General features: G+C 38.1%; 1 protein-coding gene across 1 annotated transcript in view; it reads right to left on the bottom strand.

The window, feature by feature from the left end:
* LOC136866023 (ankyrin repeat and SAM domain-containing protein 1A) overlaps window positions 1-18,255 on the bottom strand; it is an 878,495-nt gene that overhangs the window by 393,364 nt on the left and 466,876 nt on the right. The window contains exons 8-9 of the mRNA XM_067142633.2: window positions 9,417-9,672; window positions 3,478-4,338 (exon numbers count right to left, since the gene is read on the bottom strand). Coding sequence (XP_066998734.2) covers window positions 3,478-4,338; window positions 9,417-9,672 — 1,117 coding nt within the window. The remainder of the gene's footprint in view (window positions 1-3,477; window positions 4,339-9,416; window positions 9,673-18,255) is intronic.

Genomic DNA, 18,255 nt, shown 5'->3' with positions numbered 1-18,255 from the left:
TTGCACCTATAATCATGAATTATTATAACAACAAGACAAAGTTTGAGTACTGGTTGAGATCTGTGCTTCATTGGTAACTTGTGTTTAACATGCGTGATGCAGAATGTAGGCAAACATTTATTATTCTCCTCAATAACATGCATCTCTCAGGAAGCGGTTACATCATATATACTGCTGTAACATAAGCGTAGGTAGGAACAGTGCTTTGTCCAGTTATTACATCATACATTAATAGATAGATTAAATATGTTACAAAGGTTACATGCAAGAAATATTACACAAAGAAAAAGATAGATTAGAGAAGAGTATAGTATAGTGACAATATACTAGAAGCATAAGTGGTTTGATCAAAATAAATGGCAGACATTGTGAGATCTGCCAGACGGATATGACATAAAAGTAATTTCATTCTCATCAGCGGTATTCTAAACAAATAGTCATTGAAAGACACCCTGAGTATCGGACAGTGAAAAACTTTCTCCTCTCACAAATCACTACCTTATTCGGAGAATTTTACACAAATTTAAAACATTCTTTAATGGAAGTTTTATTTGTATGTATTCGTAACTTTAATTTGTTCGTGTTCGGTCACAGTAGCTTCTCCCAAGCCATAACAGGCATTGTGAATACAAAGGATGAACTCAAATTATTTTTTGAGAAACTAGACATTTGAAATTATTTCATATGGGTGAACTCAACAAAGAGAAATTACAAACGTTATGCATGTTTTGTTCGGATGCAAATATTTATTTAAAAAACAGAACAACTTATTTTCTATGTTCTGTATTCTACATACACTCATCATATATTTTCATTATAGACTATTATGTCTTTCAGCGTTCAGTCTGCAAGCCTCTGTGAATTTACTACAGGCTCTCTGGCCTCATTTAGTTCTATATCTCTTTAAATCATTAGAAAACCGAGTCTAACCACCGTCGCCGTGGTCTCTCTACTTCTCTTAACCTCCATGACCTAGTCCATTATTCTTCTACGTAACCGATCCTCCTCCATTCACCTCACATGACCCCATCACCTAAGCCGATTTGTGCGTACAACTTCATTCCGAGTACCCTCCTGCCATTGATCCCACCTGTTTGTACCAGCGATCATTTTCGCTTCTTTTATGTCTGTTACTTCTAACTTACGAATAAGATATCCTGAATCCACCCAGCTTTCACTACCGTTCCGACCCCGACGCTATTAGAGCATTCGAGGGCTAGGGCGCCTTTCATTTTCACGCCTTTCGAGACCCTTGTCTTTCTTTGGTCGATATCTTCATATCCCTTCCACTTTTTTCCTCTCTCTGATTAGTGTTATATAAAGGATTGTTAACCCAGTTGTATTTCCTCTTTAAACAATAATCACCACCACTACCACTCCCTTAGGTTTCTTACCGACTGATATATCACTTTAGTCTTGGAAATGTTAATCTTCATATCATACCCATTGCACCTATTTTCAAGTTGCAAGATATTAGACTTTCAGCACAATCTGCCATTAAGACCTAGTCGTCGGCATAGGCCAAACTGCTTACTACATTTCCACCTAACTGAATCCCTCCCACTTCTCAAAAAATATTTTGAAGGACTGAATATTTCTAATGAACAAATTAGGAAGCCACACCACGGGGTTTCTCCAAATAAAACTTCGATTACAAAATATAACATTATGTCACTTATTCCTAGTCAGCCATGTCGTGGTTACTGTTCCTGTGCGACCTGAGATTGAGTGTCGATGATGTCGACAAAGAACTTGCTCCACGGTAAAGGGACATAGGGCAATAACTCACTCACGTATGCCATTTAGTTCTGCATAACGTATGGCGAAAATCGTGCAATTTTTGTAGATTATTTTCAGTTGCAAGACATGCTGTCTAGAGCAGCCTAAAGGGAAGATGTAGATGCACACGGAAACGCACACAGCTTACGTAAAGAAGAACTGTTGAGTTCGCCTGTGTTCACTGCCACATCGCGCAAAATCTTTGCTCGGGTTTATTCACGATTCATTACCAAAAAAAAAAAGTGTGAATTCAATAAAGTTGATTCAGACTATTCTAAAAAAAATCGATATCTCGCACCGTTGTCATTTTATCAGCCGCTGAACTTAGCCAAATCAGGTCGCTTCGCGGGCGAATTGAAATGGGCTTTGTGAGGCGGTGTTGTTAAATCCGCACGTCACTTAGATTGGTCACCGATCATGGTCACCAGGCAGGCTGTTGGTAGTGTGGTATGGTGTGTTGTGGTGTGGTGTGTGTATATGAGGAGGAATGCTGGTACGAACACCCAGTTCCCGAGTCAGAAGAATAAACTAGAGGCTGTTAAAATCCCCGTCCTGGCTGGGAATCGAATAAGGGACCCTCTGAATCGAAGGCCTCGACGCTGACCATTTAGCCAAGGAGGCGGAGTAGTGAAGATTTGGATTTAAATCAAAATAGTTTTCTAAAGAATAATAGACACTAAAAATTTGTGCACTAGAGCCAAGAATTAATGGCTCAAAGTACTGAATAGGTGGACACTCTAAGAAAATAAAGGAGGCAGGCAACTTAAATTGAATCTTTTCACTGTTCTTGAAAACTTTTACATCAGGCATGTCATTCAACAAACTTTGATCAAACCACGAAACTAGAAAAAATTCAACTATTAAAATTACACAGCAATTGTAAGCTAAGTACGATAGAATACAACTTAAGAAAGAAACACACATAGAGAGACAAAAAGTGACACATATTCCAAAAGGAAGGAAGGAAAGCAAGCTTCTCGGTCAGATTAAGTAAAAGCAGACAGTATTTAAAACACACTATTATTGAAAGTTCTTAAGTTTTAGCTGCATTCCAGTTAGTATCGTACATTCAGATTGCACCGTAAAGTTTGTAAAGAAGAAGCAGTTTAAAGCGAGATGTTATGGAAAATAATAATAATAATAATAATAATAATAATAATAATAATAATAATAATAATAATAATAATAATAATAATAATAATAATAATAATAATAATAATAATAATAATAATAATAACACATAAAATCCAATGAACAAAAATCAAACTTTTAAAAGTGAATACTTGTGTGTATATATTACAGCTGAGTAAGTTTCCTCCCTTGGCATTGTAAATTACACACTGACAGAGGACAAAAGAAATACCATTGTGTACATTATGTTAGATTCCGCATTTAACTCATTAGGAGGATTACTATACATCAGTGTATAATATTATTATTATTATTGCACAAAGTTCTGCTTCATGAACACGGTGGGATAAATAGGAGTAAAACTACAGTAGTGCATGAATGCTAAATATACAGTACATAATGATAATTATTTTACTATATACATTTAGTGTTGCCGAATTGGTATCTAAGAAGACAAGAGTGGTACTGGAAGAGTGGTAATGGTTAAAAGATTCCATTTTCCTTCTACTGCTAGAGCATGCAGACAATCAGTCACAATTCGCACTCTAAGTATACCATGAATTGTACCTGGCTGAGAGGTCTGATGCGCTCGTGAATGCTCTTCTCTGCTTGCATGGCCGAAGGTGGAGGGTGATCAGGCGTTGGAGGCTGCTGGTAGTGTGTGGGGCTGAGGGGCATCACCTGAACCTTCTTTACTTTCTTGTCCTCCGCCGTCGGTGTAGTGGCCTTCTCGTCTAGAAGGCTTTCCTGTGACGACTTGAGCGTGATGTATGCACTCGACACGAATTTAGGATTGTCAACCCCTGACGTGGGACCAGAAGAGTCCACGACAGCCGGTGAGGAACTAACTTCCTTATTACCACCACCAACACCACCACCACCATTACTAGAAGTCACTTCAGAGGAACGAAAATTCACCGGTTCATAATTCTCATAAGCACGATCGTTATAATGCCGTCGAAGTTTCCGTCGTGGATTCTGGGTCCTTACAGGCATGTTCTCGTACACGGATGTGATAGCTACCGGTTGTTGCTGGGGATGTTTCCGATGGTCATCGGGGTCCTCGCTGCGGCCGCGTGCTAGTAGGGCGTGCAATGCTTCTCCGGGATTATCCACGGCGGACAGAAGGCCGTGTCGGGCGCGCATATCCACGTATTGGTCCGCACTGCGACCTCGTCTCAACAGAGCCTCTCGACGGCCCCCACCCAGTGTCTGAACGGCCATGCCTTGCAGGTCGTCCAAATCGCCGTGGCTACGGACGCCACTTCTCGCTAGGAACAAGTACTCATAGGTGCTACTGCCGCCGCCACCAACTCCTCCACCTCCGCTGACCACGGCGCTGTCCGCGGACATCGTCATTAACGTAGGCTGCAAGTGTGTAGGCGACACGGACAAATTTCGGCGAGGTGGTTTCTTCGGTGGGGTCGGCTGAAACACACAAAAACAAGAATTTCCTTATTGTAAAGTAATGAAAATCGTGAGTAAACTACATAACAACACATATTCAGGGATTTCGTGGCATTATTCAGAAGCTAATACACAACGAAGCCACAGAACATCGCTTCTATGCTAGGATTCTTTAATTCTTTTGAGTATACTATCAATGAAAAACAAAACTAACTTAAGAAATGGACCGACAGTGGCATCTAAGGGTTGAAGGATACGGACAGGAAACTGCATCTATTGCTGGTTGAAATCCAGCCACTAACACTGTAGTTTGCGTTGTTACAAGTCAATTTCATGAGAAAAAAAGTATTTCTATAATGCCGATTGAGAAAATGATTTGCACATCTCTAAGGAAAATTCCGTCAACCTTTGCGTATTTCACATGTTTGTAAAATGTATCTGAAATTCCGGGTAAAGCAACCAGAAACTACCTCACTCCTCATTTCCCTAGTACGTCTCTTCAGTGATGCCTAGGCCATCTATGACAGCTGTTGGCATAGCTGTGGAGGATCAAACTAGCCTTCGGGCTGAACACCCAACATACAACAAGAACCGGGTTGAAGACTGAAATTTAATTTGTATGATTAAATGTTTATTTGTAAAAGAAATACATAAATTACATGAATTAGTTCAAATATGTAGCGAGGTATTTACCAGTAACATCGGACAGACAGTCATGCCACACACGTAAGTACACGAGACTACTCACAATGATCCCATGCTCCTAAAAAGTAAACACCGAGCTCGATAGCTGCAGTCGTTTAAGTGCGGCCAGTATCCAGTATTCGGGAGATAGTAGGTTCGAACCCCACCGTCGGCAGCCCTAAAATGGTTTTCCGTGGTTTCCCATTTTCACACCAGGCAAATGCTGGGGCTGTACCTTAATTAAGGCCACGGCCGCTTCCTTCCCACTCCTAGCTCTTTCCTGTCCCATCGTCGCCATAAGACCTATCTGTGTCGGTGCGACGTAAAGCAACTAGCAAAAAAAAAAGTAAACAACAAAACATAGAATAACATTTTTGAAACAACCTTCTTTAGCCATTCAACTTTCGGCACCCTTGAAGAAATTATTTAATTTTATGTTTTTCCTAGTATGGTAACCCCTACTTTTGTCTGCTAAGAAATGTTCTCAACATTAAAATACGAGAAATGTCTGTAACCACCATTTATTCAGTTTTATTGAGTATACGAAAGACTGTGCTCGCTAACTAGAGGTGTTTTACTTTACCACTTAAAACTGACAGTTGCTGCTGGGAGGCAATTTATAGTAACGAATTTCCTGAAGGGCTCGAATTGTGGATTTTCCTTTTTTTTTTTTTTTTTTCACGAACGTGCAATAACAGCTAATAAGACATTAATTTAATTGTGAATTTTAACAAAAATTAAAAACAAAATTTCAAAATAATGTACACAAACAGATTTTTGAAAATAATAGTTCCATTAACTGTATCTTAATTATTCTTTCTTAGCAGGCTGACAGACAATTATCACGTCTTGGCACACGAGATGAATACATTTCCTTTCAGCTGAACCTTTTCAATGACAGTTATTTTATACTTTACGGTAGGGTACTTCTGAATCGGACACTACATACTAATGTGTACATTTTATAGCGATATGGTAGATTGAGAGGCACGAGGTACAGTATCCAAACAGTGCTTCGGGAATGCAGGACATTTTGTGACTTAAAAGGATATTATAGTGCTCAAGTACACAAGGTTTATATACAACTTTTATTCGACATACGAGTTAAAGTAGAATGAAATTAATGCATTATAAAGATTTAATTTACATATGTGTATTTGTAATAACATAGTAATTAATTCACGATAAGACATAAATGACTATATACTAATCGTATTTTTTTTTCAAAATGAATGTTCAGTTCTATGTTTTCCAAAAACAGAACTAGTACGAACAACTGTGCGATGCATTCTTTCCAATTCAAGTCCACTCAAGGACACAGATAATAATAATAATAATAATAATAATAATAATAATAATAATAATAATAATAATAATAATAATAATAATAATAATAATAATAATAAGTTATTGGTTGTACGGTTTATCGGAAACACTGAGATGCCAGAATTATGTTCCACAAGAGTGGTTCTACGTGTTAATAAATCAACCGACAGGAGGCTGGGTATTAGCAGTGTTGCCATATTGGCGGATTTTCCGCTAAATTTGGCGGAATTAGAAGACTGTTGGCGGAGAAATATATAATTTAGCGGACAGCGGATTTTTTGGCGCAATTCTAGATTTATTATAGCGGAATTTAGTGTTTTACCCACATTAAGTTTGTACTCCAGTCTGTCTCCGAGCTATTTCGTATTTGTTATCAGGAGCTAGCAGTCACATGAGGAAAACATGTTATTCGGATTTGATGTTATGAGATCATGGTATCATAAATTTGTAATGCGTGGGGAAAGGTTACATATATCTTAGTTGGCGAATGACGACAGATAATGAAACTGTGAGAGAGTAGCATTTATATTTATGCTATTAAGGAAGACCGTTTAATGAACTGGCCTGTTTTGTGAGTGGCCCTTGAGGTAGGGGATTCACCTAGTTTGCACCCGGCACTAAAGCGCCTACAAGTTTTAGCTCGCCGGCTCGCAGGCAGGGGGTTAATCCCAGTGAAACTCACAGATCAGGTGAGTGCAGACATTTACTTTTATTATTATTATTATTATTATTATTATTATTATTATTGTTATTATTATTTGAGATCGGATTTCTAGGCGAAATTTTAGCGGATTTTTAGTAGTATTTAGCGGAACTTGAAAATATAAGTTGGCAACACTGGGTATTATCACCTTCAAATACCATCGGACTGAGCCAGGATCGAACCCGCCAACTTGGGCTCAACAAGCCAGCGCTTTTACGGTCTAAACCATTCAACATGGTAAAACCAGTTTCACTTCATCATAAAATATTAATCTCATGTCAATATTACATATCGTACGAAAATCAAAGCTAGGATATCGGTAAACATGAGTGAAAACTACAAAGTGACGCTGGCTGCGTGGTCGAGGCTAAAAACCAAAGAAGCCTAAATACTACGAAACTTCCGAATCGAAAATGAATAAATGACGGAATACCGAGGCAAATCAATGCAACCTGTACATAAATTATACTTTGCATCGACTTATTTTACTTTTAAAAATATAATTCCAGATGAAATAATAGGCTAAAATTGATGCAGGCGGCACGAACAGAAAGGGGGTATATCTTCAAATTTATAAACGTACAAATACAGGGTTACGTAAATCGCCCTTACCTGCCGTTGACAAACGATATCGACCAGCTAGTTCAGTTAGTCAAAGCAGTGTCTACTTTTTTCTACACAACGACCACTTTTACGTATACACCATACATTAGCAGAATCACTAAATTTCACAGCATACGACGAAGACGAAATATCAGAAGGTGAGATCCCGTGAGATTAATGTGACCGCACGGGAGTTCGCACATGCACTGCGGATGTCACCTGGCACTGGCACAGGGCATAACATTTAAAGGTCACCTTTGCAGCACCAATGACCAATTGTGTGTTACATCCGGTCGACCCATACATACACATAGGGTAACCTACTTCAAAGCGATTCTCTCTCGCTCACATGGAAAGGGCATGAACTTTGAGCAAAAGAAAAAGCCTAGTGGCATTTCATTCGCAAATAACCAGTTAAGGTCGAGATAAAAGCATACCTTCACCATCAATATGCGAGACAGGGTTCATTCAAATGTCGGGTTATTTTCTGATAACAGCCACGCGCTGTTAAACGGGGCCGGTGAGCTGGACAACCAAAGTTCATTAATTCGCAAAAGCCAATGACTACAGCAGTGACGTAATTAAGGGGTATGATATAGGGGTGGGGGGAGCTACCGGTTTTGATTTTTCTGTAGGCACATACACTAGACAGTCTCAGCTGATAAGAGTTCAGTCGAGTGCATGGAATCTTGCCAATATAGAAACAGTGGTTTATCTCGCCTCTGCTCCACTCAGGGCAACTGTTTTTCACAGCCCTCATTGTTCCTAATGTTATTACTTTTATTCGGTGTATAAATAAATAAATAAATAAATAAATAAATAAATAAATAAATAAATAAATAAATAAATAAATAAATAAATAAATAAATAAATAAATAAATAAATAAATAAATAAATAAATAAATAAATAAATAAATAAATAAATAAATAAATAAATAAATAAATAAATAAATAAATAAATAAATAAATAAATAAATAAATAAATAAATAAATAAATAAATAAATAAATAAATAAATAAATAAATAAATAAATAAATAAATAAATAAATAAATAAATAAATAAATAAATAAATAAATAAATAAATAAATAAATAAATAAATAAATAAATAAATAAATAAATAAATAAATAAATAAATAAATAAATAAATAAATAAATAAATAAATAAATAAATAAATAAATAAATAAATAAATAAATAAATAAATAAATAAATAAATAAATAAATAAATAAATAAATAAATAAATAAATAAATAAATAAATAAATAAATAAATAAATAAATAAATAAATAAATAAATAAATAAATAAATAAATAAATAAATAAATAAATAAATAAATAAATAAATAAATAAATAAATAAATAAATAAATAAATAAATAAATAAATAAATAAATAAATAAATAAATAAATAAATAAATAAATAAATAAATAAATAAATAAATAAATAAATAAATAAATAAATAAATAAATAAATAAATAAATAAATAAATAAATACATACATACATACATACATACATACATACATACATACATACATACATACATACATACATACATACATACATACATACATACATACATACATACATACATATCCGTACTGAACGCCTTTTCAGAGCTGAGGTGCTACAATTTTGTAGTGAAATTAGGTCTGCTTCTTAGCTACTCTACTAACGCAGGTCCCTTTTCCAATCTAGAATGCCAATCGACCATGCAGGGATTCGATCCTGTAACCTTGAGTACACGGGACGAATGCTGACTGACTAGAGTGTACGCCACTCACCGAGACTTTGCTGTTGGAGCCTGGGCTGCGACTGTGACCGTGCGTGTGGCTATGGCCGGGTGCCATGGGCATGTAGATGCTGCTGCTCGCATCTGGTCGTCTGTCGCGGGGCGACGGTCCTCCCGTGCTGGACGTCGTAGACGAGATACTCATTTGATCAGGGTCCCGCCCGTGGTACAGCGACAGGTCTTCGGAGTGGAAGTTGGAATCCATGACCGGGCCATGGGTAGGCTGGTACATACCGCTATCCGATGCTCTGTAACATAACAGAAATAACTCACATTTTTGTGGGATGGCGATCAATACTTTAAGGTGCAAAAAAACGACATTATCAATCCCGCGTAACAATAAGTGAAGGAAGAAGGGGTATCAGAGCTGACATCACAAGAATGACGGTATGGGATAAGGAAATAGGAGGAATACACAAGTCAGGAAAATGAAAGACTCCCAAAATTGTCCAAATTATTATTATCGTTATCGGTGTTGACGACGGGAGGTCTGATAGGAAATATGAGATAGGAGAGCCTGGAACAAGTAAGTGGAAGGAATGTTGAATTTACAAGAAGACCTTGGCAACGTGTCCCTGCGATATGATCAATTTTCACTATACTTTCAGGCCAGGTTCAAATCACAAAACGCAACACTCACCCAGTGCAGAGAAAATATAATCTAAATATTCCGAATGTGTTTCGCAAGACCGGTAAACGACACATTCCCACGACGAACGTTCAGAACAAGCAAGCTCTTCGTTTCATAAGCTCGTGATCGACGGATCGAATCTCAGCTCTGTAATATTTTTGTGCGTATGATTTAACGTTCGGATTGTGCGTTATTTGTATAACAACCACATTAAAAATATGCGCAGCATTATGTATTGGTTGACTAATGAATGTTCTGTCAATTGCTTCTCTGTGGGAAATCGGATGTTATGTATTGAAAATATCCGTAACTTATAGACAAACATTGATTGTTTCAAGATTTACGCAAATATAACTATGACAAAACCCCGGATTCTTAGGCAGCAATAGGTTAGAATGCAAACTAGGTTACTAGGAAGTGTCATCTAGCCGACTCGTTCGTAATGTAGCGTAAATAACAAATTCTAGGGGTTCTGATGGGCCGTACCCATAGTGTTTATGCAAAACTGTTGTGCCGGCTAGTGCCTACTTGTTACTCGCTTCAGGATGCTTGCATTCTAACCTATGAATGTGTGGGGAACAGATCCAACCAGCTCTAATACGAGCAATTTTAGACTACGGCAGTATCTTCTTCACAAATGCATCGCAATCAACTCTTCATGAGTTAGACGCAATACAATATCGAGCGATTAGGTTATGCATTGGTGCTATGACATCTTCACCAACAGACGCTCTTCTGATCGAAGCAAATGAAACGCCTTTATCTCTCAGACGGCAATTATTATCAAATAATTGGGCGAGCTACACTTAAGAATCTTTGTCTCTTGCCGAATGTGAAACTAACATCGGACACTTTGGATTTAAGACCAGCGGAACGTATTCAGAGAATTCCAGGCCTTATCAAAAGCAACAAGGAACTAAAATATATCATACCCGTTGTGTTAAGCGATACCTCTATTTCAGGATTCCGTTATCTGTTCGAATTATCTCTTTTTTGACCTAAAATATTCTACCTCCCAGACTACCTACGCCGCTCAGTAAAAGTAACAGCAGCATAACGGCATTCATTCAATCGATCTGGCGGATGGATCAAAACTATTGACGGTGTTGGATATGCTTATCACTGCCGTACTCTGAATATTTATGAAAAACACTCACTACTATCCCAGGGAGTCCATATTTACGGCAGAAATACTAGCTGTTCATGTTTTGGACTTTCACAGCATACACAAGGAATATTAATTCCTACAGATGCTCAACGTATTCTACACGACTACAACACCCTCAATGGACCGCAAAATGTAATCACTACCTTCTTTGACATTTTGCAAATGACATGAAGGTAAAAAATCGTCGGCATCGGCATAAATTTCCTTTCGCTGAAAGGACACGCTGGCATAAATCATAACGAAATAGCTGATCAACTAGCAAAGCAGAGCATCTCAGATGGAACATATAACGCTACGGCGATTCCATATATGGACTTCATACAATTACTGCGCAGCAAATCTCACAATGACTAGTCGAATAACTGAAACATAACGCTGGAGATTATAGGACGACACTACGCTGCTCATCAGCCTCACATACCAACACGAACGAACTTTGCAACTTTGCAAGTGCAAAGTCTTTCTGTTCCACCATGATCTACGCATTACTTTTCAATTTCTACGCAGAGTGGAAAGTCTTCGCGTACGAGTGAATCAATCAAGTTTATTCCATGAACAAACTTTATAATACTCCATGATTTTAATGTTTTATTTTTTACGATGAAGACGATATAATTGTGGTTCTGGTAGTTTTAAAGTTTTGATTTATGATAATGGGAAAGAAGGATAATTACAAGAAGCTGGCTGTGCTAGATGTTATCAAGGAGAAACGGGACATACTTTTTGGAAAATTTAGAAATAATATTGAGATAATGAAGCCCTTGTCTATCAACATAAACCTCTTTGTGCTCAGGAGCATAAAAATTAACGAGAATACCGTCAACAAACAGAAGGAAAGCCACCCTTCATTAGAAACTATTTCGTTGTATTATGCGGATTATCAGGCCAACGTACTATGTTAGGAAATATTGCACTTAATATAGCATCTACGATTTTAGTAAAAGTTGTACAAATAGTTTATTTTGATGTCCCATGCATTGCTGCTACACCGTGGAGCTGGGCACCATTTCCTTACCAATGTAAGCATTTAGGAATTTGTTCTTTTTCCGAAAGGGATTGACTTCTTTTTGCTGCAGGTTTCAATAAATGACCAATCATTTAAAGAATATAGTCAGCTTGTATTGGGTAAGACGAAAACACTCGCGAAATTCTGTCGAAGTGAGATTATGAAAATTAATCCTGCCTTTGTACATTCTCTTGATGGATTCTTCATCATTATCCTCACTTGATGATCGTTCTCATCGTAACATGTTTATATCACTGAATCTAATTCTACGCCAAGAAACTAGTGCAGATTCTTGCTGCTACAAGCACTAAGAGGAAATTACCGGTCTTAACCACATCATTGTCGGTTGCAGTAAATATCGACAGACACAACGTGCGTTACACGAAACACTGGACCTTATTCATGTTCCTTTTCCTACCAGTGTAATATGTTTACTAAGAAGATTTGAAAACAACATTTACCTAGCACTTCACCAATTTTTACATATGACTGATCTGAAGATCATAATGAGACATTTATCGCCGAATGTTCTTTTGCGTGTGCTGTGAAGTGAATAAAATGAGATGTTTTTATTTTGTGTTGAGGTATTTCATCTGTTGCATGTATTTAGGATATAGTGTTCTTTTATACGAGTATATGGTATGTACTTTATGTATTGAACATCCGTAGCGTAACGGTTAGTGTTATTAGCTGCCGTCCCCGGAGACCCAGGTTCGATTCCCGGAACTGCCAGAAATGTAAGAATGGCACGAGGGATGGTATGTAGTTGAAATAGTATATGCTGGTCACCTCCATTGGGGGTGTGCCTGGAAAGAGTTGCACCACCTCAGGATGAGGAAACAAGTTTACTTTATGTTTTTATACATAATGTTTTTTCTGGCTGCATGACTAGACTTACCTGCCAAATTACCCCCTGTGGGTGGGGGCGGTAGAATAACACCCACGGTATCCCCTGCCTGTCGTAACAGGCGACTAAAAGGGGCCCCAGGGGCTCTGAACTTTGGAGCGTGGGTTGGCGACCACGGGACCCTCAGCTGAGTCCTGGCATTGCTTCCACTTACTTGTGCCAGGCTCCTCACTTTCATCTCTCCTATCCGACCGCCCTTGGTCAACTCTTGTTCTTTTCCGACCCCGACGCTATTAGGTTTGCGAGGGCTAGGGAGTCTTTCATTTTCACGCCCTTCGTGGCCCTTCTCTTCCTTTGGCCGACATCTTCATTTTTCGAAGTGTCGGACCCCTTCCATTTTTTCCTTCCGATTAGTGTTATATAGAGGATGGTTGCCTAGTTGTACTTCCTCTTAAAACAATAATCACCACCACCACCTTACCTGCCGAATGCCAAATAAATTGAAAAAAATAGCAATCTATGAATGCCTAAAAACTCGGGCTCTAGTTATGACTGACCATTACGAGTTTCTGTACAGGATAGTGAAAAAATCATTCACATCTTCTTCACATATCTTCGTCGGTATGTTTGCTATATGTCATTTATAGTACGGTGGACATTATTGTAAACGGCCCTGCGATTGAGGGATAGCGTACCTACCTCTCACCCGGAGACCCCGAATTCGGTTTGCGGCTAGGCCAGCGATTCTTAGCTGAATCTGAGGTCCACTCAATCTACGTGATTACAACTGAGGAGCTATCTGACGGTGAGATGGCAGCCCACGAACAATGGCCGAAAGGATTCTTCGCACTGACCAAGCGTCACCCCGTAATCTACAGGCGTCTGGACTGAGCAGCGGTCATTTCATAAGCCAAGGGCCATCACGGCTGTAGCGTCAGTTTTTGTTTTGTTTCTCTTGTTTTTGGCATAGCGCTGTAAGAGGTGCGTTAAGACTACGGATTGCTATATGAACGAGGGTGGTACTGATCACAAAACAAGAGCAGCAGTAATTTATTGACCTGTCGATCACGAGCTTATGAAACGTTCGTTGCTGGAATGTATCGTGTGTTGATCATGTGAAACACTTTCGAAGTATTCAAATTCCATTTTCTAGGAACTGGGCGGGGATTGTACGTTGCAATCTGAACCGGTGACAATTTTCGTCATGACTTGCGTGTACATTGAAAATGGATTAAATCTGCTGTGTCACGTCAGTAAGTTCTCCTTGTTAGATGAGGCTGTATGTTTGGCACACGTCTTGAGTCGTGTTACTCCGAGGGCAAACTGTTACAGTAGGCTCATTTACGTGACTGTTCACATCGGGATCATCGCTATGGATGTCGAAACACAGGGGTGTAACTTTTCATTTCACGCACTAGCCGGGATTCAAAACCCGACCGCTTTGGCCAGAAGCCAGTTATTGCATCCCTTATCTCCGATAACTTTAATTGCCTTTTCACTGATTCGGCCTAAACCGTGAGAATACAATTCTCAAGCATGAAAGGCTTTGTTATCAACACGTTCCCTTCAAATAGGGTTGGCGTCAAGAAGGACGTCTGGCTATAAACAGGGCCAAATCCAGATGTGCGACACAGTTCGCACCCGCAACCCGAGAGATGTGGGAAAAGCGGTAGAAGAAGAAGAATTACAATTCTAAGAAGTGATCAGAATTTGAAACGAATAATTCACTAAACTGACCACAAAACGCAATTAAATGCAATTCAACAGTATGCGATATAGCACAGACCAGGGCTTTTCGAATGGCGGCCCGCGGATCTTTACATAGGACACCCAAGTCAGAACTAATTCATTCGTTAGTATTATTTCCTGTTTATAAGTATTCACTTTGTCTTAATAGATCATTTTTATTAAAAAATTAAAATCTAAATTTCAACGAAACTGGGCCCTCAGAAATGCCAGTGATGGGTCTTAGCCATTAAAACATATTGCTATAGGATCCATACCAATCCTTGAACTCCAAGCCAACCTCACTGGACATTTTTGTGCAACGTAGCATGCAATAAATTCTTTAATTGCCATTCACGTAAGAATCAGTTTCAAATCTTCGTTCTTCCCTCATTGGCAGTACTGGCTGGTATACAGTGCTGCACACTCTAAGACATTCTGGGATTCTAGGCTCTTACAACAGTATATCATTGTTCCCTTCACACTACTCCCACTAAATTGTCCTTTTAAGTTTTGTTTTGACTACATTATTAATTTCAGTTTGTCTTTAGATTTTTTTATTACTTTTTGTCATTTGTCAACTGACTTTGAACTGACTTTGTAGGGTGTTCTTCTTCCAGATTCAATTGTTCTGGGTATAAAACAGTGTTTATGTTAAATTTTACTCTTTTATGCAATTGTAAAGTAGTGTTTTGAGCAATAAAAATTATTAAACCTTCATTTCATATTATTCCATACTGGCACCCCCGTTATATTTACGGAATTTTTAGAAAATCGACCTATTATTAAGATTGGGGCCCGCGATCAGGCCTAAGCTATCCAATGTGGTCCTCGAGCCCTTACAAATTGGAAACCCTGGCATACACCTTCAGAGAGATTCCTAAATGCTTATAGCTTCTGGCAAAGAGGTATATTAAACATGCAACATATTATGATTTTGTATTTCAATATTTACAACATGATTATACGAATTCACTTCCCAGTCATACCGTGCACTATCAGCTTCTTTGCTAAGTAAGAACAAGTAACAAATTCAGGAAACATAACTTTAAAGAAAAACGTTCGACGAGAATTCTGACAGTTGCTCTATACTGAAGTGTTGCAGACGGCGGCGGATGAGTATACCATAGACGTAGTTACTAAGAGAAAAACAATTGTACTCCCTAGAGGCAGAATACGATGTCGCTATCAGAGCTGGGAGCCACGGCTTATTTTACAAGTCAATCGTTCCAACTTTATTCAAATGAGAACATGACCTGTAGGCGGTACGACTACTACATGCCTTTTTTTGTTTGTTTTAAAATGTACTTCTTCAATAAATGACGCAGTGCATTGCGAAAATAATATTGAGCAGTTACCGAAGGGGTTATGGAAATATAATTAAAGGAATATTTGAAAAAAAAAAATCAGTAGCTCTTCCACAATACTGAACTCTCATGGGCCATCGTATAACGAAACAAATTCATAAAAAAACAAACAGAAATCAAACTAGCATTTCCTAGTAGCCTATACGTATATAGTCGGCACGTAAGTAGTACCTGTTCAGTGAACAGAAGAGTCTAGGCTATCTATCTTTGAGATAGAACAGAGCATTGCTACATTCAGGCCTACATTTGGTAAAAGTAAGGAAAACAGCTAAAGCCACCTTATCGTACAGATATGACCTTGGAAGAATTCCTTGTGAAGTAGAAATCAGGAACTGATTCAATGCATTACAGGTAGAAGACAAAAACTCTGAAGAGCTGTGGACAGAAGTATCCTATACTGTCAAGGAGGGAGCAGAAAAACAGTAATAGCAAGAAGGCCAAATGGTTATCGGGCGAGGCACTGCAAATTGCAGAACGAAGGAAATCAAAATAAAAGGGGATAGATCAGCAATGTTTGAATTAAATGCAAAGTTTCGAAAATTAGCTGGAAGAGAGATTAATATTTTCCTAAATGATCATTGCAAAGAAGTTGAAGAAAATAACAAAATGGGGAAGGTGAGGGATCTCTACAAGTAAATTAGGGACATCAAAGTAAAATTCCAGGCAAAAATTGGTATGGTAAAAGATAAACATGGTAAATATCTAACAGAAGCAGAGGACATTAAGGAAAGATGGATGGAATATGTAGAAGATCTGTATAAGAAAGAACCGTGTATTATTGATAATGAAGTTCATGTGCCCTGAGAACCGAACCAGATATTTTAGAAAGTGAAGTGAAATGGGCCCTAGAGAATACTGCTAAAAACAAAGCAAGTGGGCATGACTGAATTCCATAGAGATGTTCCAAGTAATTGAAAATAGTGCAGTGACAGTTTTGCATTCCATATGTCAGCAAATATGGAAAACCCAACAGTGGCCAAAAGACTGGAAAAGTTCAGTACTCATTACAATTCCAAGGAAAGGAAATTCTAAAGAATGCTCGAATCACCGAACAATTGCACTTATCTCGCATGTTAGCAAATTCATGCTTAAAAATTTACAAAATAGACTTCGCCAGTATGTACACCGAGAGCTACCTGAAAAACAAGCTGGATTTCGTAAAGAAAGAGGGACCAGAGATCAAATCGCCAACATCCGATGGATAATGGAGAAGGCAAGAGAATTCCATAAAGATGTGTATCTCTGCTTTTTTGATTATGCTAAAGCCTTTAACTGTGTCGATCATAATGAATTATGGAAAGTACTAAAACACATGGGAGTACCAGATCATATCATTAACCTCATACGAAACTTACACTCTGAACAAGAAGCTGCAGTGGAACAACTAAATGGGACAAGATTCAGAAAGGAGTACGGCAAGGCTGTATATTGCCACTTTACCTTTTCAATCTGTATGCGGAACACATTATGAGGAACATGGGGTTAGATGAAGAAAGAGGAATCAAAATAGCTGGGTTAAATATAAACAACCTGAGATATGCAGATGATACTATCCTGATGGCAGGAAAAATGATGAAGACTTGAAAACCCTCTCACTGAAAGTGAAAGAAGAAAGTTCACAGGCTGGACTAATGTTGAATGTCAAGGAAACAAAAATTATCAATCAATCAATCAATCAATCAATACTGATCTGCGTTTAGGGCAGTCGCCCAGGTGGCAGATTCCCTATCTGTTGCTTTCCTAGCCTTTTCCGAAATGATTTCAAAGAAATTGGAAATTTATTGAACATCTCCCTTGGTAAGTTATTCCAATCCCTAACTCCCCTTCCTATAAATGAATATTTGCCCCAGCTTGTCCTCTTGAATTCCAACTTTATCTTCATATTGTGATCTTTCCTACTTTTATAAACGCCATTCAAACGTATTCGTCTACTAATGTCATTCACGCCATCTGTCCGCTGACAGCTCGGAACATACCACTTAGTCGAGCAGCTCTTCTTCTTTCTCTCAATTCTTCCCAACCCAAACATTGCAACATTTTTGTAACGCTACTCTTTAGTCGGAAATCACTCAGAACAAATCGAGCTG

The sequence above is a fragment of the Anabrus simplex genome, chromosome 3, assembly GCF_040414725.1.
Source record: "Anabrus simplex isolate iqAnaSimp1 chromosome 3, ASM4041472v1, whole genome shotgun sequence".
In the NCBI taxonomy this organism is placed as follows: domain Eukaryota; kingdom Metazoa; phylum Arthropoda; class Insecta; order Orthoptera; family Tettigoniidae; genus Anabrus; species Anabrus simplex.
This window is presented reverse-complemented; position numbering and strand designations above follow the sequence as displayed.